The 25,539-nt window shown below is 39.5% G+C and overlaps 1 protein-coding gene across 1 annotated transcript; it reads left to right on the top strand.

Annotated features, from left to right (window-relative positions):
* Positions 1-402: 402 nt before the first annotated feature.
* LOC309819834 (protein RER1-like) lies at positions 403-25,046 on the top strand (the record flags this gene model as incomplete). Its single annotated transcript, XM_082650307.1, has 2 exons — positions 403-604; positions 24,232-25,046. The coding sequence occupies 2 exons, from the start codon at positions 403-405 to the stop codon at positions 24,939-24,941; spliced, it is 912 nt and encodes a 303-aa protein (XP_082506433.1). The 3' UTR covers positions 24,942-25,046.
* Positions 25,047-25,539: the final 493 nt, after the last annotated feature.

The raw sequence follows: 25,539 nt of genomic DNA, 5'->3' as shown, positions 1-25,539 counted from the left end.
CTGGGTTCCATTGCTTGAGCCAGATTACTTTTCATACTGTTTCTTCATATACTTTGCAACATGATCACATTGCATTTTTCTTCAAAACTCTGGCAGATTGTTTGGGCTAGAGATAGATGGAGACAAGAGGCACCATCTGGTGCAAGATCTTTATTCCTTGTTAACACTACAGGAGTTCTGGTATTTTACATGGTTCAGGCAGTAGCAAAGATTTTTTTTTTTTTTTTTTTAATGTATAGCTTGAGAAGGTGTAAGATGGTCAAAGGGCCCTGGCACTGTTTGATCACATTACTGATTTCCTTGGTGTAGAGCTGGGTTTTTTGTTTTTGTTGTTGGGTTTTTTGTTTTTTTTTTTCCTTCGATTCAGACAACCAGTGGCATATGGTTTCATGATTCACAAAGATGGTCCTTGACTATAGATTTGACGATCTCAACATAACTTCCAGGCTTGCCAGAGCTGTGTTACAGCAGAGAGAGCAAATAGCTCATGATATTTCTCCTCTGATGAGTAAGCTCCAAAATCGCAGGTTTAAATTTGATCTGGGATTGAAAGAAAAGGAGCTATGTCCTCCCATGCCAGCATCCATGCTTTTCTTTGTCAGAGGTGAGTGTCTATTTTTGTACCATTGACCCACGGCTTCAGGGGCCAAAAACTCAAATAATGCCCAGGTGAATTCTGTTGATTCAGACTGAATACACACTTGCTCTTTTCTATACCTTTCTATTCTTCGGAATTCCAAGCGCTTCCTGAAATTTAGCTTTCGTTCTAAAAATCTGGTGACTGTTGAATAGAAAAAATTTTCACCTTCTATACACAATTAAAGTCAGTATTTTCTAACAGAATTAGCTAAGAGTTGGGAGCCAGGAGATTTGCCTGATGATGCTAAGCTAACTCACAGCTACCTTGTGAGGATAAGTGAAAAAATGAAGTGGAACGGTGTATTGGAAATAAACTAAAACACCAAAAAAAAAAAAAAAAAGTGGCTTGTACAAGTTAATCTTGACTGTATTTTAAAAATAAAGTTAAAGGAAGCCTTCACCTGTTGATCCCGGATTTCAGAAGCCTACTTGGAGTTACTGCTGTTGGAATGTGTTGTCAAAAATTTGAAGTATCTTTCCAATGAACAGATTAATTCCACCTTAATCTCTGTGAGATGCTCTGCCATCACCCCGTACACCCATGGTCCTTATTCTCCTGTCTCCTCTCAGCTATTTCTGGTGCTTTTGTTAATCCCAAATTAAACCCTCACTTCTCTCTCATGCTTCCTCCAGATACTTTCTCACCTTTTTACGTGGTTTTCAGGGCCCAGGAATTATGACTTTTTTCCTACTGAGCCCTTTGACCACTTGTCTGTCCCTGTCTTCCTCTACTCCCTCACTGAAAGCCTCCTTTCTTGATATCATGAAATGGTACAGATATCAGTGAATATGACTTGAAATAAAGAAGGAAAAGAAGAAATAACAGAACATATCTAAGAAAAAGGAGGGTGCTATGTTGAAGGAAGCAGATGTCAATACGACAGCAGATGGTGTAGATAAACTCGGTACTAGTATGGTCAACTTGTTGCATTTGCCACATGGTCGCAACTGCAAACCATGACATACAAAACTCAGAAGTATAAAAAGCTATGCAGGTGGTTATTCATTGATGCTCTGTAGTCAAGGGCTATGCCACAATCAATTCTTTCTATATTTGTCCAAGAGGCAGAGTACCTCACAACGTGTAGGTCATTCTGCTTAAATGCTAACGACTTGTGAGGAGTCTTATTCTTATGTTAACAGTAAACAATCTCCTCCAAAGTTCAAAGGAGAGATACAGGTATACTCCTCACACCTCTCAGACTCAATTTTGTAATAGGACACAGCTTCTTCTTAGACAGATGCCTCAAAAGAAAAAGTGAATGAATGTACATCACTCTGTCTTGATAAAGTAGAGAAAGCAGTGTCCCTGTGGCAGCTTATTTCCTCCTCACTCTGTGTGTTGGAGGTGAAACAGGAGGTGGAGTCCAGGGAGTGACCAACATCACTGTGCTTTAAATTGTAATAACTTTCAAAATCCGGACTTGGGAGATAAATCTGAAGCTAGGGACAAATTTAGGCTCCAGGTTGCTGTCAATAAATAGATCATCCCCAAATCTCCAATGGTTCCCAACTGAATATAAAATAAAGGCCACACTTATCAAACTGACATTTAGAGCTCTCCACAATCTGATAGCAACCTATCTTTCCAACATTTAAGCTGCTATTTTCATTCACTAACCCTCAGTTCCCTGTAGAAAAATCTATTCGCTGTTACTTAAAAACATTGTATGGATTCCAGGGGCTGCAATTTCATTTACACGTATCCCTTTTTGAGACGGCTGCCTCACTTCTCAGTTTATCTGAACAACATCCTCCCTTTACATCCATCCTAAAGGCTCACGCTGTGTTCTCTTCCCAGTTGCTCTAGACCATGATGATTCCCTCTCTCTGCTGATCATCCAGAGAACTGATCTCTCACAATACTCATTAGGCTTTTATCGTGGGCTATCTTTGGTTACTAGTTAACACTTTTTCCCGCATGCTCCGTCCTCTCCACCAAATTCTTCTGTACCAGGTGCTGTGATTAAGTCCCAGAGTGTAAGTTCCTTGGAGGCAATCACTCATTTCTATGTGCAGCCTTCATAGGGCTTAGAAAAGGCACTCACAATGTCAATGGATCATTTTATTGAATTCCTGCATTTTAAATATAAGTGTATAATCGATGTTAAGTGTTTGACTCCAAATTTCTCCAACTGTAGAGACTTTTGCCACGTTGAGGCTGGCTTTATAAAATCATATTCCGAGGCATTAATGTAAGCCTGAGATAACACCCTAAAATCAAAGATAGAAAAATACAGATTGGAAGCCTAAGAAGTAAAGTAGAGATAAAATAAAAAAGTTCCCTTAAAAATCTGCAGTAACGTGCTCTGGTTTTTAAGATATCTTTTCAATATAACTAATAGTCTGACCATCAACACAGTACTACAAGAGACTTTTTTTTTTTTCGAAAACAAGAGGTCTGTAGGATTGACCCCATTGGGTATTGACAGCAAAAATAAAACATATAAACTAGATTGTGTTGAAACTACTGAGACAAACTTGGTCTGTATACTCTCAGCTAAGCTCTGAAAGAAGCACTCTTCTGAATAAGCTAGGACAATGGAGCATTCTAAAAAGAACTTGGGAAAGGAAATTAGGGAAGGTGACAGTGTCTAGAAAAATAAATGTAGTGACAAAGACAAATTTTACACCAGCTGCAGTGTGATTATATCTATATAGGACTACTGCACAAATTTTATGCCAAAGTAACCATTCCATTCAGCCAAACAATTGGAAATTCAGTCAGACAACGAAGTGGATTGACTTCACTCAGTTAATTGGCCAGTCAACTGAACTGATCGAATGTGCAGGCATTAAAAAACTTTGCTTGTAACTAAAGTGGCCTTAAAATTCAAAGAGTAAATAGCTGTAAAAAGCATATTCTAAGCTTAGAGTAACATACAAAATGTGGTGTCGCAGACCATCAGCTGTCCGCCAAAGACATGTGCTCCTCTGCATAGTGTAGAGTTGTTACTGGAAAGTACCTATGCTGCCAGAAACTCCATTTCCCAGCCCCCTTGCATTTAGGTGGAACCATCTGACTAGTTCTCATCAAAAAAAAAAAAAAAAAAAAAAAAAGCCTAAGTGGTATGGGCTATTTGGGGGATGATTTCCTAAAATCTACTTGTGCCTTCACCATGATTCCTCTTCCCCTATCGGCCCAGGCACTTCTTTGCATGCTTTCACCATTGCTACATATTGGTCCTTGTGGCTGGGAGAAATTTTGCCATAAGCTAAGAGTATTAGTCAGCTCAGGTTGCTATAACAAAAAAATACCATAGACTGGGTGGGTTAAACAAAGACATTTATTTTTCACAGTTCTGGAGGCTAGGAGGTCCAAGATCAAGGTGCCCACAGATTAAACTCTTGGCAAAGGTCTTCTTCCTGGCTTGCAGAAGTTGACCATCTTGCTGTATCTTCACATGGTGGAGACAGGAAGATCTAATGTCTCTTCCTCCTGTTATAAGGACACTAATCCCATCACAGGGGCTCCACCCTCATGACTTCATCTCAACCAAATCACCTCCCAAAAACCCCTAATAATACCTCCTACTACCATTGCATTGGGGGTTAGGACTTCAACATATGAATTTGCGGGGTTGGTGGAGGGACACAAACATTCAGTCCATAAGAGTAAGATTTCTACACCCAAATCTGATATTTATTCATTTCTATTTACCTATTCAAAGCTTGAAAAGAGGTTCAGAAAAGAGCCCAATTATTTGGGGAAAACTGGGACCACTGTCCATGCATTATAATTCAATATTTGATTATAATAAAAATAATGATGGTGATGATAATAAAAAGTGAACAGTTTTTTGTTTCTTTTTAAATAAGAGATTCTTTACAACAATTTGTTGAAATAAATATCATGTTCTAAAGGCTTTTCTTTTTAGTCTTTCAAGGGAAAAATAATTTCTTTCAATTAAAACCGAACTAGCCAAAGCTTAAGAAGTCTCTCTATAATTATGTTTAAGCCTGTTGCAATTTATTGCCCCCAAGGTATTCATTGGTAAGACCTCTAGGGCATTACTATAGCCATAGTGTTAAAGTTAACTGATTCAAACCACAGTCCATCCAAGTAAGCCCCCTGCAGAGCCCCTACTATTACTCAGTGCCAGGAACTACATTGTCTTCCTAACCATCTAATTTAGAATGAACTTAGATGAGCTCTTATCTGCACTGTAGTCTTGTGGAGCCAGAAATATTACCCAGAAGCTGGACCAGGAAAAATAGAAAGTAGGGTCCTGTGAAGTGCAAAGGCGTGAGACAAACCCTAAGTGTCCATAAGATCTTAGAAATGAAACACAGTTTACCTAACAGTCCTACAATTTCTTTCACTGTTAGCTAATTAGCATTTACAAAGTTAAATGAGAAGTAGCTTAAGCAAAAATCCCATTTAAAACAAACAAAAAAAATATTTAAGAACTACTTTTCCTTGCTTTGAACTGATTTTCCTATTTCCCCTCAAGTTAGGCTGTTATTTGGGGTTTCCAAATATAATAGTGCTTCTGACCATTCTTAATTGCACCATAATGGGTGTTAAGCACAGGAGAGTGTGCAAACAGACTTGACTTTTCTAGTCTTTGACTGTTCCTTGCCTCTGGCCTCTGTCAGAGAGGCTTGCTAACTGCATCTCAGGGGAGCAATCACACGGCTTGACTCAGACTGTGGCTCTGACTATTGGGACTTCCTGAAGTCACAACCACTTTGACGTCCAGAACTGGGGCATGGCGTGTCTACTCTTCATAAAATCCAGAGATTGCAAGGGAAGTGTGAAATGCGAGAACTGATTAGGGATGCACCTTAAATGGTATCAAGGGACCCGGTTAGCAATGCAAAATATGAGATAATATAAACATAACATTCACTGCCAGTTGATCACTTACGTGAGCACCATGAAAAGCAAAACACAACAGAAAAAAAATTGGAGATGAGTAACAAATACAAGATTTCCTCCAAGATAATTCTGCATAAAAGTTCAGTTTCATGGGAAAAAATGCATAATAAAATGACGTGGAATGATATGCCAGAAACATTTGTTATGTCTATTTGTTTTCCTGGAACTTGCTTGGTATTAATCATTTGTAATGGGTATATCCAGTCTTCGTTATACATACACCCTTCCTTTCTTGCATTATTGATTGAGAGAATTTAAAGTTGGAAGATGCAATTATTTTGGCTGTATTTAACCTTCTGTGGCTACAAAGAATGATTCCATTTTCACTAGTAAGAAGCCAAAGTAATTTTAATTCAGGAATTTCTCTTTTAATTATTAGTTTTTAAAGAACACAGCATTATACCTAGCAGAGGGTCCCTTTCTTCCTCAGTATTCTGGTGTAGCTACTCTCCTGTCAGCCTAGACTTTCAGAGAGAAGAGGAAAAATCTTCATAAAAGCCTTGGCCTAATTAACAAGAATGAACTAGATTTTATGATGAACAATTTATAGGCAGTTAATAGAGCTCATACACGGTAGCCAGGAGCTAGATAATTTATCATAAAAGGAATCTCAGCTACACTTCTAATCCTCATTCTCTTGATACTACAACCAACTGCATTCACAATTGCTACTTTTATAAGCTTTGATTTACTGACAAATGATGCTGCATTTTATAGAGTCATAATGAGACTTATAAATGCAGTAAATTCTTGTATCTCTGCCCATATGCTTCATATTCTTTGCCAAACAATTTACTCTTCTGCATTGTTATCTCTAGATAAAAATAATTTTTCAAAGATCTCCTAAGGATTCTTCATACTAGCACAAATGAGAATAAAAAAATAGCAAATTATTTATTAACCATCCTAAGTATTTGTTGAAAAGAAACTGATTTATCCCTAAAAGAACAATGCAGCTATTGTAATGAGTTTTGAAAGAGTAATACTTTTCAAAATTACAAATAAGATAAAAAAGCTAATATCCAAATGTAATTTCTTAAAGAACAGAATTTAAAGTAGGTGAGACCCAGGAAATCATATTGTCTCTTCCCACTTGGTGTCTTACTGCTGTTTCTGTTTTAAAGTTATAGCAAAATACAGCACACTGGGTGGACAGAACTGGGTGACTGTATATATAGTGCCATCAGATCAGCTACATTTCATTTATCCATTGATCTACAGAGGGGTTCCTGAAGTCCTCAAATTACATAACACTTCCTCCAGGAAGGCTCCCCTGACTACTGGTATCCCTTTTATATGCCTTCTTACCATCCTATTCTTCCTCTTACCACAAAAACAAATACTGCTGGGTTGTGACAAACACTACTGCCTAATTAGCATTCCATCCCCTCATTGACCATGAGCTCCAGGACAGTGAGGACCACCATTTTCTCACTCAGGAGTTGAACACAATGCCTGGGACATATTGCATTTGTAACTGAATGATATTCTTGGTTTCCAGAGCCTGTTAATGTAAGCGAGAATAAATCATTCAAGTTGTATGAATCAGCAATAAATTTGGTCACTGAAATTGACAGTGAATAAGTGTGTATTTTAAAAAGCTGAAGAGTCAAAAGTCATGACTTTCTCTACTTCTTTCTTATGACCAGCATTATAAGTATTTTTAAACATTATGCTCCGTTTAGATGTTCCGCATTTTAAAAGGGACATGTTACAGTAAAAAAAGGTGATAGCGAAAACAGTAAAAATAAGAAATGACTAGAATAGAAATCCAGGGGAGAAGGTCAGAGAAATATGATTGTTTGACCTGAAACAGATGTGCTAAATATTACATTAATCAAGGTCTCTGGGGACACAAAGGAACTGCTGCCTGTTTCTTGAAGGGACAGAGCCAGGGCCCATTGCAAAGGTGTTTAGGCCCCCATAAGTAACAGCTTCCTGACCTAAGAGGCTAGGAGATGTGAGATTATGTGTCTGTGGGTCCACTCAACAGACCATTTTTCAAATGATTAGGGATTTAGTTCTGCCTGCCAGACAACCAGTTTTTGTATAGCTGCTCAAGTTACAGGCACATGGTCAATCTTAGTTTATCAACTATTCCCAAATATCAAATATACCTCTCTTTCAACCAGGGTTTCTCATCTCCTATTGAGAAGTTATAAAGATAGGTTCTCTTATTTTTTACAGCAAGACATTTTTCTAGTAGAAAAAAAAGAGAAATGATCTCTTTTCCTCTCAGATTCACCCTATCACTACAGAGAAGCTGAGGCTCAAACAGATGTCTCAGAAGTCAAACCCATAGCTGCCACATCGCCCACAAAAAGATAGCATCCTCAGCTCACTCTGAATGGCTAGTAGGAGAATCCAGCTGAAAATCTGTTAGTTCCTTGACACCTTTGCCGATGTAGTCCCTGTCATAGACATGCAGGGACCCCAGTGCAGGCCATGCAGAGACCCCAATGCAGGCCATGCCCCTGGCCATGTCTGCTGAGTTTCCCAGCCCAGCAGGGCCTTGCCAGCCCACGATACCTAGGAGAGATGGAACCAACAATTCTTCTGCCCTGAGTCAAAATAAAGCTTAAAATTCTATCTTTTATGATTCCTAATGTCAACTAAAAATAACAGAGGTGGTTAGTTCAGACCTAAGATTCACCTTGGAGATTTTTTCTAATCGTACATATCCCCCAAAGTGTCTTTTTTCCAAATGGAATTGGTCACTGACATGTGGATGTGCTCCTAATAGCAAAATAAAAATATTCCCTGCCTGAAGCATTATAATAAAGTTGTCTTTTTCCATTTCATTGTCTCAGAACATTTAATCAATTGACATGACATCTGGGGCAGGCCAAAAGGAGCCGCCTCTATTAATTTATAATTGCAATAGTCAACTCATTGATGGCCTTCTCATTACTTTAGCTTATTTTTATCAGTTTCAGCTTTTAAAATGTTTTTAAACTGTAAACTTTCTTGGAGTCAAGGATAAAAACCCATACCCTTTTTAATCCTGTGTTCCCATTTTTTAAAAAAATCCAGCCGCAAGGAAAATTCTGAAGTGGACACACTTGTCTGCAAAATAGCTGGCTTCCCATTTAGGAAGGTTTCCTATTGCTTACCTAATTTTAAGAGCCTAAGATCTTCCTCCTACCAAAGTCTCATCTAAGTTTTACATTAAATGAAATTTTGAAAGTGTATTTAATTCTTCTAAGATAAAACCAGGTACATAGTAGAAGCCCCAAATTTATAGCCACCTTCTTTTTCCAGCTCAGGAAAAGACCTATTAAGAGTTATTTCCAAATGCATGAGAACATTAATCAATAATTTTCTTCTACCTGCAGTATTGTCTCTTCTCTAGTTATAAAATAAAAGCCATGTCTCCTTACTACAGAAGGAGTGTGTGTGTGTGTGTGTGTGTGTGTGTGTGTGTGTGTGTGTGTTTGCCTGAGAAGTGGGAGAGGAAGAAGCGGAATGAAAGAAATACAAATACTTCCTAGGATGCTGAATGGCACAAAGTAAGCAGTTGCCTCATTCTGCCTACAAATCTGCCCTTTTGTTCTCCCCACTCCCTCCTCCATGACCCCCAGCTCCCAGCCCCTCCAACCCCCCACCAACCTGACTCCTGGGCAGGAGCCAGCTTCCCTGTCTTTATCTTCCTGAGTTTACAAGAGGATTCTGATGACCCTATCTCAATTCTGGCAGCAGAGAGCTAAGTACTTTACTGACAAGACAAGGCTTGTCCCAGGCAGACAATGGGAAGTAGATAACTGTTAAAAATGCTTAATTCCAAACATGGGAATGAATTAGCTGAATCGCTTTGGTAATGATTTTCCTCACTAACAAATACCAGGAGGAAAAGCATTCCTTAGCACAGTGGTGTGTACATGACAACTGGTTGGGTTCATTTACTTAACATGCTTTGTATAAATTGTGATAAATAGTCTACACTTTTCCTGATATTGTCTCCATCTTATTGTGAATTTCAAGTCTTAAACAATGGCTGTGTTTTAAATATTTGAGAACATATCAGACAGGTACCCTCCACCCTATTACCAAAAATATTACAAATACTAGCTAACTTGGGGAATCCGCATCCCATATTTGTTCCCCACAAAGCTTATAAAATGTCTGTGCATATTTGCATTTGCATGCAAACTTTCTTGCTGAACGTAAGTATACTCACAAAGCCGTTGTCACTCTCTTATTTGTGCAGCCAGAAAGTCTGTTAGAACAAGGGCTAAACTGCATGCACAGTTCAGGGCATCTTTGAATGGCACACCCTCTCTACAGAATGTGGGCCACTCATCTAGACATCCTAGTATTTTGACATAAGCCCTGTCAGATAGAAGATTCCATGCTACCAGACACACCTCTTTTGAAAATGTCATCCAGTGTAGAAATTGATTTTCTGCCTCAAATGCAGCTGCTGCTCTGAGAAACCTCCTATCTTATTAAAAGTGTCCTTGTTCCACCTCTATCTAGACATAGGGCACATGATGAAATTGACATATTTGTAGGAATGCAAAATTCTCACTGATTCATTCATTCAACAATTGTATACAAATCACTGTTCTAGATGCTGGAGATGTGGCAGTGAACAAGATGGCGAAGGTCCCTGCTCCCATGGAACTCCTTTTTATGATTTCAAATAGTGTATTATTATGAAAAAATAATATGAAACAGGGTAATTTGCTAGAGGAAGATTATTTTCGATTGAACAGTCAAAGAAAACCTCTCCCAAGGCTGTGATATTTGAGCAAATCATACACAATTACAGATATTAAATAACCTAGTAGAAAGGACACAGGATTTGGAGACAGAAGACTCAAGTTCTAATTTCTTAGAAGTTTTTAGGCAAGTTCCTGAAAGCCTTCTACCTTTTAGCACAGAATTGGTATCCCACTGGGGACATCTCTCATTCTCCCTAAAAGGGTTGAGCCTAGTTCAACCTGATGAGCTTTTCCATTATGATATTTATATTATGACTAAAACCCACTACATCCATCTTTTTGAATACGAAGACTCTAAATCAATGGTTCTCAACCCTGAATGAACAATAAGTTGAAATTCTAACCCCGCTGGCATTGTTTTAAATGCTGAAGTAAATAATGTAGGACAAATTAGTAGAAAGGATTCAGAGGCACAATATACAAGCAGCTAAGAAAAGGGGGCAGGGTGGGGTTTTTCAGGATTGGTGAGTCTAATGTCTCTGGATGCTCCGCTGCCTTAGAGAAAACCAGCTGATAGAAGCGAAAATTTTTGAAGCAATTCAACACTTTCATAGCAGATTTATCGCAGGTGATTAGCATTAGATATCTGTATCAGGGCAGAAAAAAAATCCATGATAATATCATCAAGCAACATTCGAATCAGAGGTGATGTATGTGTTTGTGGTGTTACCACATTTGTTACCACATTTTTTTTTCAAATTATGCAACAGAAATCACACTCTCTTGAGGTTAAATACTGCCCTACTCTCTTCAAAAGATTTTAAATTTCACACCTCCACCCACATATTAAATTAGTAGTCCAAACCAGATGGAGGTTAGTGTTTTAGGTTATAATGACTATCTGGAGAAAGTCCTTCCTTGCACTGCCCGTACCTATCACTTTTACCGTTAGGCTTATTCGTGCTTTGCTTGATTTCTGACGTTAAAGTGCATTTAAATGCTTCTAAGTCTTACTCTGACTATACAATTTTCCATACCATGGCCATGTGAAGTGGCTCAAAAATAGTTTTGTGATAGGTCATTAGGAAGAACCAAGAGAGAATTCAGAGATGAATGGGAAGCATTTTAATAAACAAACACATTCAAGAGCCAGCACCTTTTCTCATGGTCCTTTCTATCACCCCCACCAAGTATACGTTTCTTCTTTCTATTCACATTTTACCCAATTTTCAGGGCTGAACTCTACCCTCATCTCCTTTCTCCCTCTACCAGCCTTCTAGAATGCATAGTTTTTGATGTATATGTACCATTGACTTGTCATCCCTCTGTTTTTGTATTTGATTGATTTAACTGAAGTATAAGTCCCTTCAAGATAAAAAAACATACCTTACATTGTTGTCTCTTAATAGCTTCTAAGTAGTTAGACTAGAATCAGGCAACAAATGGAACTACTTTTGAAGAAGACTTCTTGCCTAGCGCTAGAGCTTGACCTGAATCATGTATTCAGAAAGAAATAGCAGAATAGACCCACTAAGCATATTCCTGGTTAGAAACCAGTAGTTTTAGAGACAGGAGGAAAGATCTCAGAATCTGAAGGCAGAGCTAGATTTGGAAGTTAGTTCAATCACTCCTCTGTAAAATGGGCTCACAGAATTCCAATAGGAATAAAGGTAATATGTGTAAAGCAGCTATACAGTGACTAGCATACAGTAAGTGCTTGGTAAATAATAGCTGTTATTACGATGGCCCAGTATTGCTTGAATAAAAAGACTTCTAATATATTTTTGCCTGCGAATCCTGGATGAAATGAGACATAAAAAATTGTAGGCAAAATTAAAATTTGTGAGAAAGATTAACTGGGTCCCACTGAGCACTTGCCTCCAAGTGAAATTTGGTTCAGTGTAGGAAGAGGACTACTCTTTGACTTCTCTCTTATCCCAGAAATGCATCTTTTTTCCTTCCTTTAACATCTTACAAAGCGTTAAAGCTTCCATGTTCTAGAAATTACAACAATCTGGTACAAAGGAAAGAGCCCAGGATCTGAAACAAGCATATGTGGGTTCTGGTCTCATTGGAAGAAAGTAAGCAAATATCTTAGCCTCTGCACCTTGTTTTGATCCAATGTAAAATGGGCATACTGACTCCCCAACGCTCTTGAGAAAATCAAGATGGTTTCTAAAACATCGATAACTTGGAGTTGATCAGCCAAACAATTCAGTAATCAAATTAAAAAAAAAATCAGTGGATACTGCATTGGTACTTACCATTTACCATAAGCAAAGAACCATGAAAGACACAAAAGAAATCGGAGCCAGAGAACCCAATCAAGAAGAACTAGTCACCAATGAGACTGCAATTCACTTAAACAGGGCACAAAACTAAATGAACGTAGTGCCCACTGTGAAAACACAGAACATTCTGTATAGAGTGATGATACACAGAGCTTGATCATTAACCTCCCAGGGCTATCACTCAAAGCCCACCTCAACAGAGCTCTAATCCACCTCTGAAAGCTTCATTTCTCAAGTCTTGCTTGGGAACTGCTTCAGCCAAGTGGAAACACAAGCTATCCCCAAACACGTGCTGAACTTTCCCTCTGTTTGCTCATGCTCTTTCTTTGCACATCTAATCACTCGGCTATCCAGAATTTTTCGCCCTTTTTAAATCTCTTCCATTCATTACCACACATCCTAACGGTCACTTTCTCCATGAAGCCTTCCTAAGTCTTCAAATTACATATTCATTTTCCACTTTTGAAACCCCCATTTCATTTTGTTAGTGGCAGTCTGTACAGTCTACTTATGCATTATCTTTTCCCTCTTCGATTATAAGAGAGAAAACTTAACCTCCTTCACCTTGTATCACCAACAACTTGTTCATAGTAGGTATTAACTAACTTTTTGAAAATTATATTTACTAATGGAACCTGATGGAGGTGCTTATAAATCATGCAATCTTAATCTTGATTTGAACAAAACAACTCCATGTTACCTCATTCATTTACTCCTTAAATAGGTATTGGCGCCTATGATATGTATGCTTATGGGATACATGCAGGGAAACAGCTGATTGCGGAAGCAGATGATAGGGCTTTCCTAGAAGAAGTACAGGATGGGATGCCTGGGGGTGGGGAGGAGATACAAACTCATTCCTTAACGCTTTCCAGTGGACATTTAATGACTAAAAGAAAGAGTTTTCTCAATAGGTGATCCATGCATCAGAAAGCTGGCTTTGACACCAACCCTCTCTCTCCAAAGAGGGTGGGAGCATAAAGATTCAAGTTCAGCCGGACAAGAGACACGGAGCAAAGGCAAGAAGAAGACCCTTCCCTCTCTGCGTATTGAACTTGTAGTCCTTATCAGAGGAAAATATTGGGAAGATTGATAAATATTTCCATTACCCTAATAAAACTTCATGTTACATACAAGCTATTATTATCACAATTATATCTTTTTCTCACTTTTTAAAAATCGATTCAGAACAATTGAATCTTAGAAATGGTAGTGTTGAAATACGGCAAACATCTTCCTTGCAGCAGCAATAAACTTGACGCTGAAGCCTAATGTTTTTTGTATATTCCTTCTCTATTTCTCCTTTTGGATTATAGATTATGAAAGAGGGATTTTATGCAGCAGTTGGTGACAAAATATATTTCTTACTAATGTGTAATATTTGCTACATTAATAATTTTATGGCTTTAATTATTGATGCAAACTTAATTGTGCCCCATGTTCCTTTTTCTTGCAGCTCAATAAAAACTATATATTTCTTTAATTAGGCTTCATTTGAAGACTAGAAGACAATGCAGGGGTGGTTTCTTGCTAATTCACCCATCTATAGCCAGGGAAAAAACGGAATTAGTGTCTTCAGTGTACTTTAGCAAGAAAAAATATCTAACTGTTCTGAAAGTGTGACTTTCCTTTGCACAGTTAACCTCACCCAGAGGCCAGGAATATATAGGCAACTGAAAGCGGACACTGCAACAGGGGATGATATTCTCCCCTTCCTGGCTCTGGGGAGAAATTTCATAGATTTTAGTAGAGATGGAAAGGAAAAATTGGGGTCACCTACATGGTTATCATACTGTCTTCCCTCTTTATATTCTCGACCTTACTCGAAATCTAATCTTAGTCTTTCCTGCTTGATTCCAACATTTTGTTGTGGTAGTCCACTTACAATCACCAGGAGTATTACAGTCACTTTATTCTGTGTCCAAACGTTTCAAAACAACTACCAGAAAGCCTGGATGGAAGGAAACTAACATTTGCTAAGCATCTGGTCTGGGTTATACAAGGTGCTTTCAATCAATTATTGCTTTAATCTCCAGGGGTCACAATCGCAAATGCCAACAAGTTCAAAAATGAAGAGAGCAGATAGGGCTTGAGAAACAAGGAGCCCTCGGAGCTCCATCTTTCATTTTCCACTTTGATAAAGAAGTGAGTTCAGAAAAAAAAAAAATGTTTAAGAATAACATTTGTAACATTCTGTGAGAATAACAGTAGAGCAATGATTGCAGATGATACTCCATCTCAGTGTCAGGTGGACATCAGGAGAGACAGGACTGGCCAACTGGAAGGCTTACATCCCATCTCAGTGAGATTCTCAACTCTGGCCCACCACTGCCATGCTGAGAGCTATTCTAAATTTTTAAGTGAAGCTTAAAAGCTTCATTCTTAACTATATTCGTTTTCTAGTGTTACATGAAAGATTACCACAAATTTAGTAGCCTAAAACAATACAAATTCATTACCTCACTGTTCTCCTAACTCAGGAGGTTGAACTGGAGTTGGCTGGGTCCTGTGCTCAGGTGTCACCTGGCAAAACTCGAGGTGTTGGCAGGTGCTATAATCACATCTGTGACTCTAGAGTCCTCTTCCAAACTCACTGACTGATAGTATAATTTGTTTTCTTGTGGTTGTATGACCAACAACCCTATTTTCTTGCTGGCTTTTAGGGACTATTCTCGGTTTCTAGCGGCTACCCTCGCATCCTGGCCCTGTAGCCTCCTCCACAGACCCTCTCACCACATAGAAAGCTTACTTCTTCAAGCTTAGCAGGAGAATCTAATGCTTCAAATCTCTCTTACCTCTTTTAGAAGCTCACCTGAGTAGGTCAGGTTCATCCAGGATTATCTATCTCCCTCTTGATTAGGTCAAAGTGAAATAACTAGTGACCTTAACTACATCTGCATAATCCCTTCTGCCCTATAATGTAACATACTCATCACAGTAACATACATCTTTTTCCCAAGTCTCCTTCCTACTCAAGTTGGAGGGGATTAACACAAAACAGGGAGGGGGATCTTGGTGGCCATCTTGGAATTCTGCCTACCTTGCCCTTTTCTCAAGCTTCCCACAGAAATATAGCACTCTTAAAAAATGAGCTGCTGAATAGCCATGAATACTTTAACTTCCTTTCATTTTCTACAGCTGCTTTGACCTCTTGGCACTATCTTATCACATTATCTGATTGGTCCAATGCCCAACTATATTCAGTGCCTGTCTCTAGTTTTAAAATTTCAGTGTTGGAGCTTTTTCCTGCCGTTTGATAAGCATAATAAATAGTTGTCACAAATGAAATTTGCACAAAAGCAGACTGTGATGTCAATAGCAGGTATAGTTTTTGTAACTGTAATGTAGGTTGATTCTTGAAATCCTAAATTTATCATTAGTACACTCTATTCAGAGAGAGTTACTCTCTTGATATACATAAAAAATTCAAACTTCAAAGCATTTTAGAAAATGACAGGCATCTGAAAGTCCCATTTTTATTCTAATGAAAATATATATCTTTTACCAAGAAGTTAAGATTTCTCACAAAATGTAAAGGGACTTAAAAAAAATAAGGGTGCTAAAAAGTGTTATTATTCTCAGCAAGACAACTCATAACCATGTTGATTTAGGAAAATCTTCAAGGATTTACTGAGGCAATTGTAAGGTAAACTCAGTTCTCACAATGAAAGGAAAATGCTTTGATAAGTTTTCTGGGGTTTCCTTTCAGCTTACTTGCTTCTTTGCCTATAAAAATATTTTATATCATTTTTAAGGGCAAGCTATAAGCAATATTTATGTTCAGAGAAGAAATCCATCTATCGGAATTCAGATTTAATTTTAAAAACAGGTAAACAATTCTATGAACAAAGTCAGTGAATTCAGATTTAATTTTAAAAACAGGTAAACAATTCTATGAACAAAGTCAGTGATTTCCCCAGGTACTTTTTGAAAATAAATAAAAACAAATCAGCTCTCGTTGTCTCATTTGTTGTTTGAACACTAAACAGCAAGACACTGGGATTTCTGAGAGCAGTTGTATTATTTTAGACTTTACAAATCTATACAATAATTCATGATTTAGAAAAGAACTGTTGGGTTATCTAGCTAGTCTTTTTTAAGAGTAGCAGTTAAAACAAACAATCAGCTCACTTCATGCATGGAAGAGAATTCTTCAAACTCTTCCCCTTAAACAAATCTTCAATCAGTTAAATGACAACATTGTTCAAAAGAGAAGTATTTTATACTTCTCCAGTTCTTATTGATGAATCTCTCATTCTCAATTTTAAAATTTGTGTGTCAACTAAATGCCTGTAAGTGGATTGACATACTTTTTATAGTACATATATTAACTAGATCAATTCAATCAAATGCCAATATTTCACCCTATCTGATTTTCAACACAGCATGTTGGTAAATACTTATAGAAAAATGTTTCTGTATATACTGTTTCCGGCTTGAGAAGATTAATATGGTTATACAAATGTAAGCCTAATTTGGAACATTTCCAGACACTTTTTGATTGTGCCAAGGGTGATTTTTGAAAAATTTGTAAAGGGTTTCCCTAGTGGCTCAGTGGTTGAGAGTTCACCTGCCAATGTGGGGGACACGGGTTCGTGCCCCAGTCCGGGAAGATCCCACATGCCGTGGAGCGGCTTGGCCCGTGAGCCATGGCCGCTGGGCCTGTGCGTCCGGAGCCTGTGCTCCGCAACAGGAGAGGCCACAGCAGTGAGAGGCCCGTGTACCGAATAAAAAAAAAAAAAAAGAAAAATCTGTGATAAGTTTATTGTGATCATTTGGTAAAAATAATAATTTCAAAAGACTAGAGAAAAGATAAATTTATTAATAGAAAAAAGCTCATTTTAAAAGCACATTCTTATTGATTTTTATTATATTTAAAAATAAAAGCAAAGCCAGCTTTAGCTCCTGATCTACCTCTTCATTCCTATTGAGTGAATAGAGAAATTTCTACATGGTATAATTTGAGAAGCACTGAGCACCTTCAACTGGCCTTGCTTAATCCCGGTGACTAAGACTTCAAGACTTAACTTTAAAGGCACTGGCAACCACCATTTAAAGGCAGAAGTTATCTAGCGGGGGTAATGAGTAAAGTCATTATCACATAAGATTAGTTCTGAAAGATAAATTGTGGCCTTCTAATGAGTCCCTAGCAAAATTGGAGCAGTCGGATTTAAAGAGGATAGGAAAAAGAAAAGGCATCTACTAAAACACTCCAGCCATAATGATAATCCAGTGAATATCTGTGGAGTTGAATCAACTTGAACAGAGAGCAACAGACTTTACCTCTGGGACCCTGTCAAAAGGTAACGCTTTGTAGCTGAATCTCAAGGGAAAGTTTGAGGCCCAGGGGAAAGAAAGGAAATGAACAGAGGCTGCAAAAAGAGGTAAGGAGAGTACCCATATCCACGTTGGGATACTTGAAACAAAGTAGAGGTGAGGAAACAGGAGATGTTGTATAAATACTACCCAGAGATATGCCTCTCTTTCCACAAGTATAAAATTCAATCTTGTTATATAGCTGATAATTCATTTTAGAAACCCATGAAGGTTAAACTGACACCTAGAATTCTTTACAGAAATTTTTTCACGTATCTAGGTAGCTTGTAAGTATAATTTTCATATCATTTAAATAAAACAGAATAACAAAACTTCCCTTTTGTATCATGAATCCATGGGACAATTTAGCTATTGGCTTTAGCTAAAAAATAGAGCTATTGGTTAGCAACTTGAACAATCACCACCAAGTATAAGATTAAGCCAATTTTGCACTTTTCAGTGAATTCAAATCTGCAATATGGTCCTAATGGCAGAATGTATCTTTGGTTTCACTGTCTGGTCCTTCTATCTAAGATAACATAGATTCCAAAGTTTAATTTTATACTTATAACCATTAGCATTTATTTTTCTCCAACAGGATATCAATAAGTTTCTGCCAGTGAATTGGCAAAATCATGACTCTTCTTAATTTATTTTTTGCCTCTCAATAATTTTGCAACCCAGCTCTGTTTCTAGGAGCTCTGCTTTTACTTCTTGCGGGAGAAAAGAAATTTGTTTGCACAATGCAACAAGATCTAGGGATCTGTAACATGAGAAACTGAGCAATTGTTTCAATATATCCACAAGTAGTTTTCAGAGGGTAGGATCATACAACTGTATTTAATCAGAAGAACTTATCACAGAAGCTTGGGATACAAATGTCAAGACATTGCATATGATGAAGTGTTGCCTGTTAGTATCCAGGATATCCAGAGTTCAAAGGGAAGATCCACTAGAAAAGGCTTCCCAGAAAAGTCAGGGGCTTCTGGATAACAGTTCAAATATGTCTACTCCTTACTTGAATGACTGATCATACTTCCTTGATTCAAGATACCCATTTTTCACAACTATGGTTTTCAAAATCAGGAAGCAACTTTTAATCAAGGTACACTTTTAATATTGTGATTTTTTTCCTTTTTTTTGGAAACATTATTTAATCAATGGTGAATCTAATGATCAGTGGTTCTTTAAACTCAAGAAAATAGGTATTCCAACAAATAGATACAAGATCAAGAATAAGAAGAGTTAAAGAAGATGTGGCGCATATATACAATGGAATATTACTCAGCCATAAAAAGAAACGAAATTGAGCTATTTGTAATGAGGTGGATAGACCTAGAGTCTGTCATACACAGTGAAGTAAGTCAGAAAGAAAAAGACAAATACAGTATGCTAACACATATATATGGAATTTAAGAAAAAAAAATGTCATGAAGAACCTAGGGATAAGGCAGGAATAAAGACGCAGACCTCCTAGAGAACGGACTTGAGGTTATGGGGAGGGGGAAGGGTGAGCTGTGACGGGGCGAGAGAGAGTCATGGACATATACACACTAACAAACGTAGTAAGGTAGATAGCTAGTGGGAAGCAGCCGCATGGCACAGGGATATTGGCTCGGTGCTTTGTGACAGCCTGGAGGGGTGGGATAGGGAGGGTGGGAGGGAGGGAGACGCAAGAGGGAAGAGATATGGGAACATATGTATATGTATAACTGATTCACTTTGTTATAAAGCAGAAACTAACACACCATTGTAAAGTAATTATACCCCAATAAAGATGTTAAAAAAAAAAAACAAAAAAAAAACAAAAAGAGAGGCAAGTAGACATAGATGTGCCTCATGATGAAAGAAGCAACAACACCCAAGTAGCCTTGCCATCAGGATCGAACCTAAGCCTGAACAAGCCTCTCAATGCTCCTGCCAACTTGCAGGCAGAGTGGAACACATCTAACTGCATATGACTGTTCAACCAGTAAAATTTAGGCTGTGGGAAACTTTGCAAGTCAAATGACCCACGTTCTTCAACAGATGAACTATAAGAAGGAGAAACGGATAGAAGGGGAATCAGCAAATTAAAAAACAAAAAAGAGGGATGCTTAACTCTAGTGCTAAGGAACATTCAGGTGATAAAGCTATAATGAAATGCAAGTGTGGGGATTTTAAAGCATGTCTGCAAAATTTTCAACACGCCTCCCAAATATGACCCACTTCCTTGAGTCTGGGCTGGCCTTACTGACTCACCTGTGACCAAGAGAATGCAGTGGAAGCGAGGTCATAAAAAACAATATTTCTGTCTTGCTCACTGGGACATTCACTTTTGGAACCCTGAACTGATTCCTATGAGGCTGCCATACTGTGAGGAAGCCCAGGGCACACGGAAAGGCGATGCACAGGTACTCTGGTGGATGGACTCTAGCTGAGATTTAGATCCCTGCTGACAGCCAGGATCAACTCCCAGACCTGTGAGGGAAGGTGCTTCTGGATGATTCCAGCCTCCAGACACTGAGTCTTCCCAGCTCAAACACTGTGGAGCAGAGACACTGAAGTGCTGTAGCCAGTTTGTACTGGCTCACAGCAGCAAATTGTTAGCATTTTTCCCCAAATCCACATTCAGTGACGTCACACGAGTAGCTTGGTGTTGGCCAGGGTAGGAATAGTTACACCTTGGAAATCAGCAGACACTACAAATCAGGGACATTCCTGCTATGCCTTGTCTGAATTCCTGACCCACAGGATCCATGAGCATAATAAAATAGGTGTTTCAAGCCAAAAAAAAAAAAAAAAAAAAAAAAAAAAAGAATAAGAAGAGTAAAACCTTATGAGAGGACCAATATTTGCCCTGATATGTAAAACTTCAGCAAATGAAGAAAAACAGAAAAGGAAAAATTCTGTACTGTGGTAGGGATCTCTGCTATTAGACACTAGATCTATGTTTAAAAGCATGTGGAATGCTTCTCCAGCCTAAATTTGGTATCCTTGTGGGGGAGAGAATTTACTTGTTATTTATAAGTGCACTGTGTGTGTGTGTGTGTGTGTGTGTGTGTGTGTGTGTTTGTGTGTGTGTGGTTTCCAAGTAATTCAAAGCACACTAGAGACCTTAACACCCTACCTACAAAACAACAATTATTGTTTTCATGAAAGATAAATGATTACATTTAAGAGTGGTGCTAGCAAAAGAAATTTTTTTCATTGAAAAGTTATAGTTTGACCTGTTTTGACACATTAAGGGGAGGCTTCCAATCTGAAATTTTTTCTTAACTCATGAGTCAATCAAGTAGTTCTGAGACTGTAATTGAGCATTTTGTCAATACAAGGAGACTTAAAGATTATCTAGAACACTTAGCTCATTTCACAAACAAGAAAAATGAAGTCCAGAGTCATTTGCTTTGCCCAAGGTTGCCTAATTAATTAGTGCCAAAACCATGGGTAGAACCCAGTACTTCTTTTTGCCAGTGTAATGCTTTTTTTCAGTGGAGAAGGGTATCTCCTTCCATAAACATGATAAAATACTGTGGTTCTGGGAGGCTTTGGCAGAACCTACAAATTGAGCCCAGGTCTCAGAGAAGTTCTGAGAAAGCACAGCTCAGTTCTACCACAATATTTCAAGTGGTTCTCTATACTTCTCTGGCCACTATGCAGAGATATAACGTCTATAGGATTTTTGTAGTGGACCTGGGAATGCTTGCATTCAAACAGTATTTTAAGTGGTCAAGGAAGTCTTTAATAAGTTAGAATCACGCATCATTTTGAGAATTGGAAGAGCTCTGTGCAATACATTTCATTTTATTCCCTCAATTTATAGAGGAGGAAGATAACATCTGGGAAAGTAACATGGCCTATCACATGCTGATGGGTGCAGGGTCAGGACTGGAACACAAATTTCCTTGTTCACTGCTTTTTCATGACACCACACAGCTTTACCATGAATTATGCCCAGGAAATGGAAAGATGCAAAGGTGAAATAACCAAAGACAGCTTTCTATGAGAGATTTCTCAAGCAAATGATGAAATTGGTGATATTTGTCCTCAGGCCTGGCTAATTCCCTATCCTTGTCCGTCTCAGTGGCCAGTGTCCTCCCTCATGGGTTCTCCCCTCTCTTGCTATCAAAATATACTTTTTAGGAAAGGTTTCACAAGCTATCTTATATATTCTTAGCAACTGTGTTTGGTAGGCATTAGTATTAACATTGCCATTTTAAGATGTGAAAGTGAAAGGTGCCTGAGGATTGAGTTACTTGTCCCTGGCTCTACAGTTTTGTAAGTGGCAAGCAAGGATTCAAGTCCACAAGTGTCAGGATTTTAGCACTTTTCTTTAAACATTGCTAATTCAGCACTGTATCTAGAACACAGTATGTGCACAATAAATGTAAGCTACATGAAAATAAAGGAGCAAGGAAGGAAGGAGGGAGGGAGGGAGGGAGGGAGGGAGGGAGGGAGAAGAGACCTATTCAGACTAAGTTGTGATGAACAGCATTTGAACTTGCTATCTTTCTGTTTGCATGTGAACGGGAAACGAAATCTTAAACTGAAGAAATAAATTGGAATTTCAGGCATCTTCCAGCAGGGTGAGAAATTTGGCAGAAGAAGATAAAGGTGGCCTAAAATTCCATGTTGGCCTTTTCAGAGCTTAGCAGTCACAAACTCGTGATAAAATAGTTCTAGGATTATTTCAGAGAGGACTTTTCATGATGCAGGAAAATTATCAACCCTGTTTCTGCCCAAATACCACAGGCAGAATATTCCATGAAGTCCAGGGGTGGTTCCTTCCCTCAGTTTCCAAACAGTTAGTTCAGAGAGCATCAAATGCCAGAGGTGGATAGTCACAGAAGTTGGTTTAAAATGTCCTGGTCAGTGGTTGCCCAGTGGAGACCAGGGCGGGCAAACCTAGAGCCAGAATGCAGGTTTCAGAGATTTCATTTGCAATATCTTTGGGTTAATTCCCTAGATTTGGCTAAGGCTTTTAGGTTCTGCGAAGCGTTTGCAGGGAGGCCTAGCCATGGAGTCAAGCCCTGTTCCTGGAGACTTCATCAAGTTCCTCCCCGTTCGTGGTTCTGTCTATATGAGGTGGCACAGGAGGGGAGGGAGAGGTAGGACCAGAATACACAAGCTCACAGGGGAGGGAAAAGGAGGAGGACCGGCACATTCTTTTAAGTTAATTCAAGTGAGTCATTCAAGGATCCAAATGTCTGAAGGCCTCCTGGATGATTCTAATGTCATTTTCTGCATCTTCTTAGATTACCTATGGTCCATCATCTAAGAGTCAGAGAGCCAGGTTCAAGGCTCTGCAGAATTTAACTACTGATCAAATGGTCTTGGACAAATCACTATATTTGTACCTCAACTTCTCACTTATATTGATGACGATTAATAGTAGTGTGACCCACCTCACCTGATGGATGTAAAGAAAAAAAAGCCTTTTATATTGTAAAATATTCTGTAGCTGTGATTGTTATCATTGCTTTATAACATGAATGTGCTACTGTACTGTTTGGCCTTTGTTACTTCTTTTTTTTTCCCTAAACTGTGATACTTGGAGGGCACACCTTACTAGTGACAAGTCAGAGTGGCTTATCCCAATGACATATCCTAATGCCTCCTTATGTGTAACATTAGTTGCAAAGACCACTGCTATATAAATAGAATCATACCTTCTACCTATTTCAAGTAGATGCCATCAAACAAAGGTAGAACATACCTACACATGAATGCATAAGTTTCAAAACCTCACGATAGGACATAACATATATTTTTTTTTTTTTTTTTTTTTTTTTTGCGGTACGCGGGCCTCTCACTGCTGTGGCCTCTCCCGTTGCGGAGCCGGACGCGCAAGCTCAGCAGCCATGGCTCACGGGCACAGCCGCTCCGCAGCATGTGGGATCTTCCCGGACCGGGGCACGAACCCACGTCCCCTGCATCGGCAGGCGGACTCTCAACCACTGCGCCACCAGGGAAGCCCCATATATTTTTTAATAAAATATTTTCTAGGAAAAAAGTTTAAAACAGTAGAATACATAATGTCAGCAATTTCTACCTTAGAACTACTCAATATATAAGATATATCAAGGATTAAGAAAAACAGGGGCTTCCTTGGTGGCACAGTGGTTAAGAATCCGCCTGCCAATGCGGGGGACACGGGTTCGAGCCCTGGTCCAGGAAGATCCCACATGCCGCGGAGCAACTAAGCCCGTGCGCCACAACTACTGAGCCTGCAGTCTAGAGCCCGCGAGCCACAACTACTGAGCCTGCGTGCCACAACTACTGAAGCCTGCGTGCCTAGAGCCTGTGCTCTGCAACAGGAGAGGCCACCACAGTGAGAAGCCCGTGCACCGCAACGGAGAGTAGCCCCCGCTCGCCGCAACTAGAGAAAGCCCGCGCCCAGCAACGAAAGCCCAACACAGCCAAAAATAAATAAATAAAATTTATTTAAAAAGAAAAACAGAACTTCCAGGTGCTCGGCTGCCTCTTCCCGGACCGAGCAAAGCGCCCACGTGGCCGCCACCTGCGTCCTCCTTCCCACGGCCCTCGGGAGACCGCGCTTGGTGGCAGTGGACCGCCAGCAGCTCCGAAGGTGACAGTGTGGGAGATTCCGTCCGTGGGAAACCTTCCGTGGTGTACAGATTTTTTACAAGTCTCGGACAGGTCTATCGGGCCTGGCTGGACAAGTCTACTCCATACACGGTTGTGCGATGGGTGGTGACGCTGGGCCTGAGCTTCATCTACGTGATCCGAGTTTACCTGCTGCCAGGTTGGTACATCGTGACCTATGCCTTGGGAATCCACCATCTAAATCTCCTTATAGCTTTCCTTTCTCCAAAAGTGGATCCTTCCTTAATGGAAGATTCAGACGATGGCCCCTCGTTACCAACCAAACAGAATGAGGAGTTCCAGTCCTCTATTCGAAGGCTCCCAGAGTTTAAATCCTGGCACACGGTGACCAAGGACATCCTGGTGGCCATGGTTTGCACCTTCTTTGAGGCATTCCACGTCCCAGTGTTCTGTCCCATCCTGGTGATGTACTTCGTCATGCTCTTCTGTATCACGATGAAGAGGCAGATAGAGCACATGATCGAGTACCGGTACATCCTGTTCACGCACGGCAAGAAGACATACAAGGGAAAGGAGGACACGGGCAAGACATTTGCCAGCTAGACGCGGCCGCCCTCCGCGGGCCCTGGACGGCCACAAGTTGCTGTGATGGCGCCTTCTTTCCTCACATAAAGTAGTTGATTACAAGGGAGTTATTTTCTTTTTAAAAAGGAGCTTCAATTATTTGTAACTGAGATATCAGGCTCTTGAAGAAACTTACATTTAAACAGAATCGTGTTGATTTGTTTTCCAGTGCCGGTCAGGCGACCAGACGCTGGCCTTGCAGGGCGCAGGCGGGGCGGACAGCCGGGTGGGCTGGGGGGCGGGGGGGGGGGGAGCGGGGGCGGGGTCGGCAGGGTCAGGCCCCGCGGTAGGAGCCAGGACGCCCAGCTGCCGCCTCCCAGGACGCTCACCTGGCCCTGCCAGCCACACGGAGGATGCTCGCCCGTCAGTCCGGTGCGTGGAAGAGATTCTGCAGTTAACTCAGGGCTGTAATGCCAGTTACCAAATTTCATCTCACTAGAGATGTGCTGAGTTGGCCTCTAGCATAATGACTCAAAACTTTGTTCTTAACTACCATGATTGCTTCTGAGGGCCTGGAATTATAAATATATATTATATTTTAATTGTTTGAGGTTATTTTGACACATTTCTTTGATAC

The sequence above is a fragment of the Grampus griseus genome (assembly GCF_964374135.1).
Source record: "Grampus griseus genome assembly, chromosome: 3".
NCBI lineage: Eukaryota > Metazoa > Chordata > Mammalia > Artiodactyla > Delphinidae > Grampus > Grampus griseus.
Note: the sequence above shows the minus strand (reverse complement) of the source record. Positions and strands in the feature narration are given on the sequence as shown.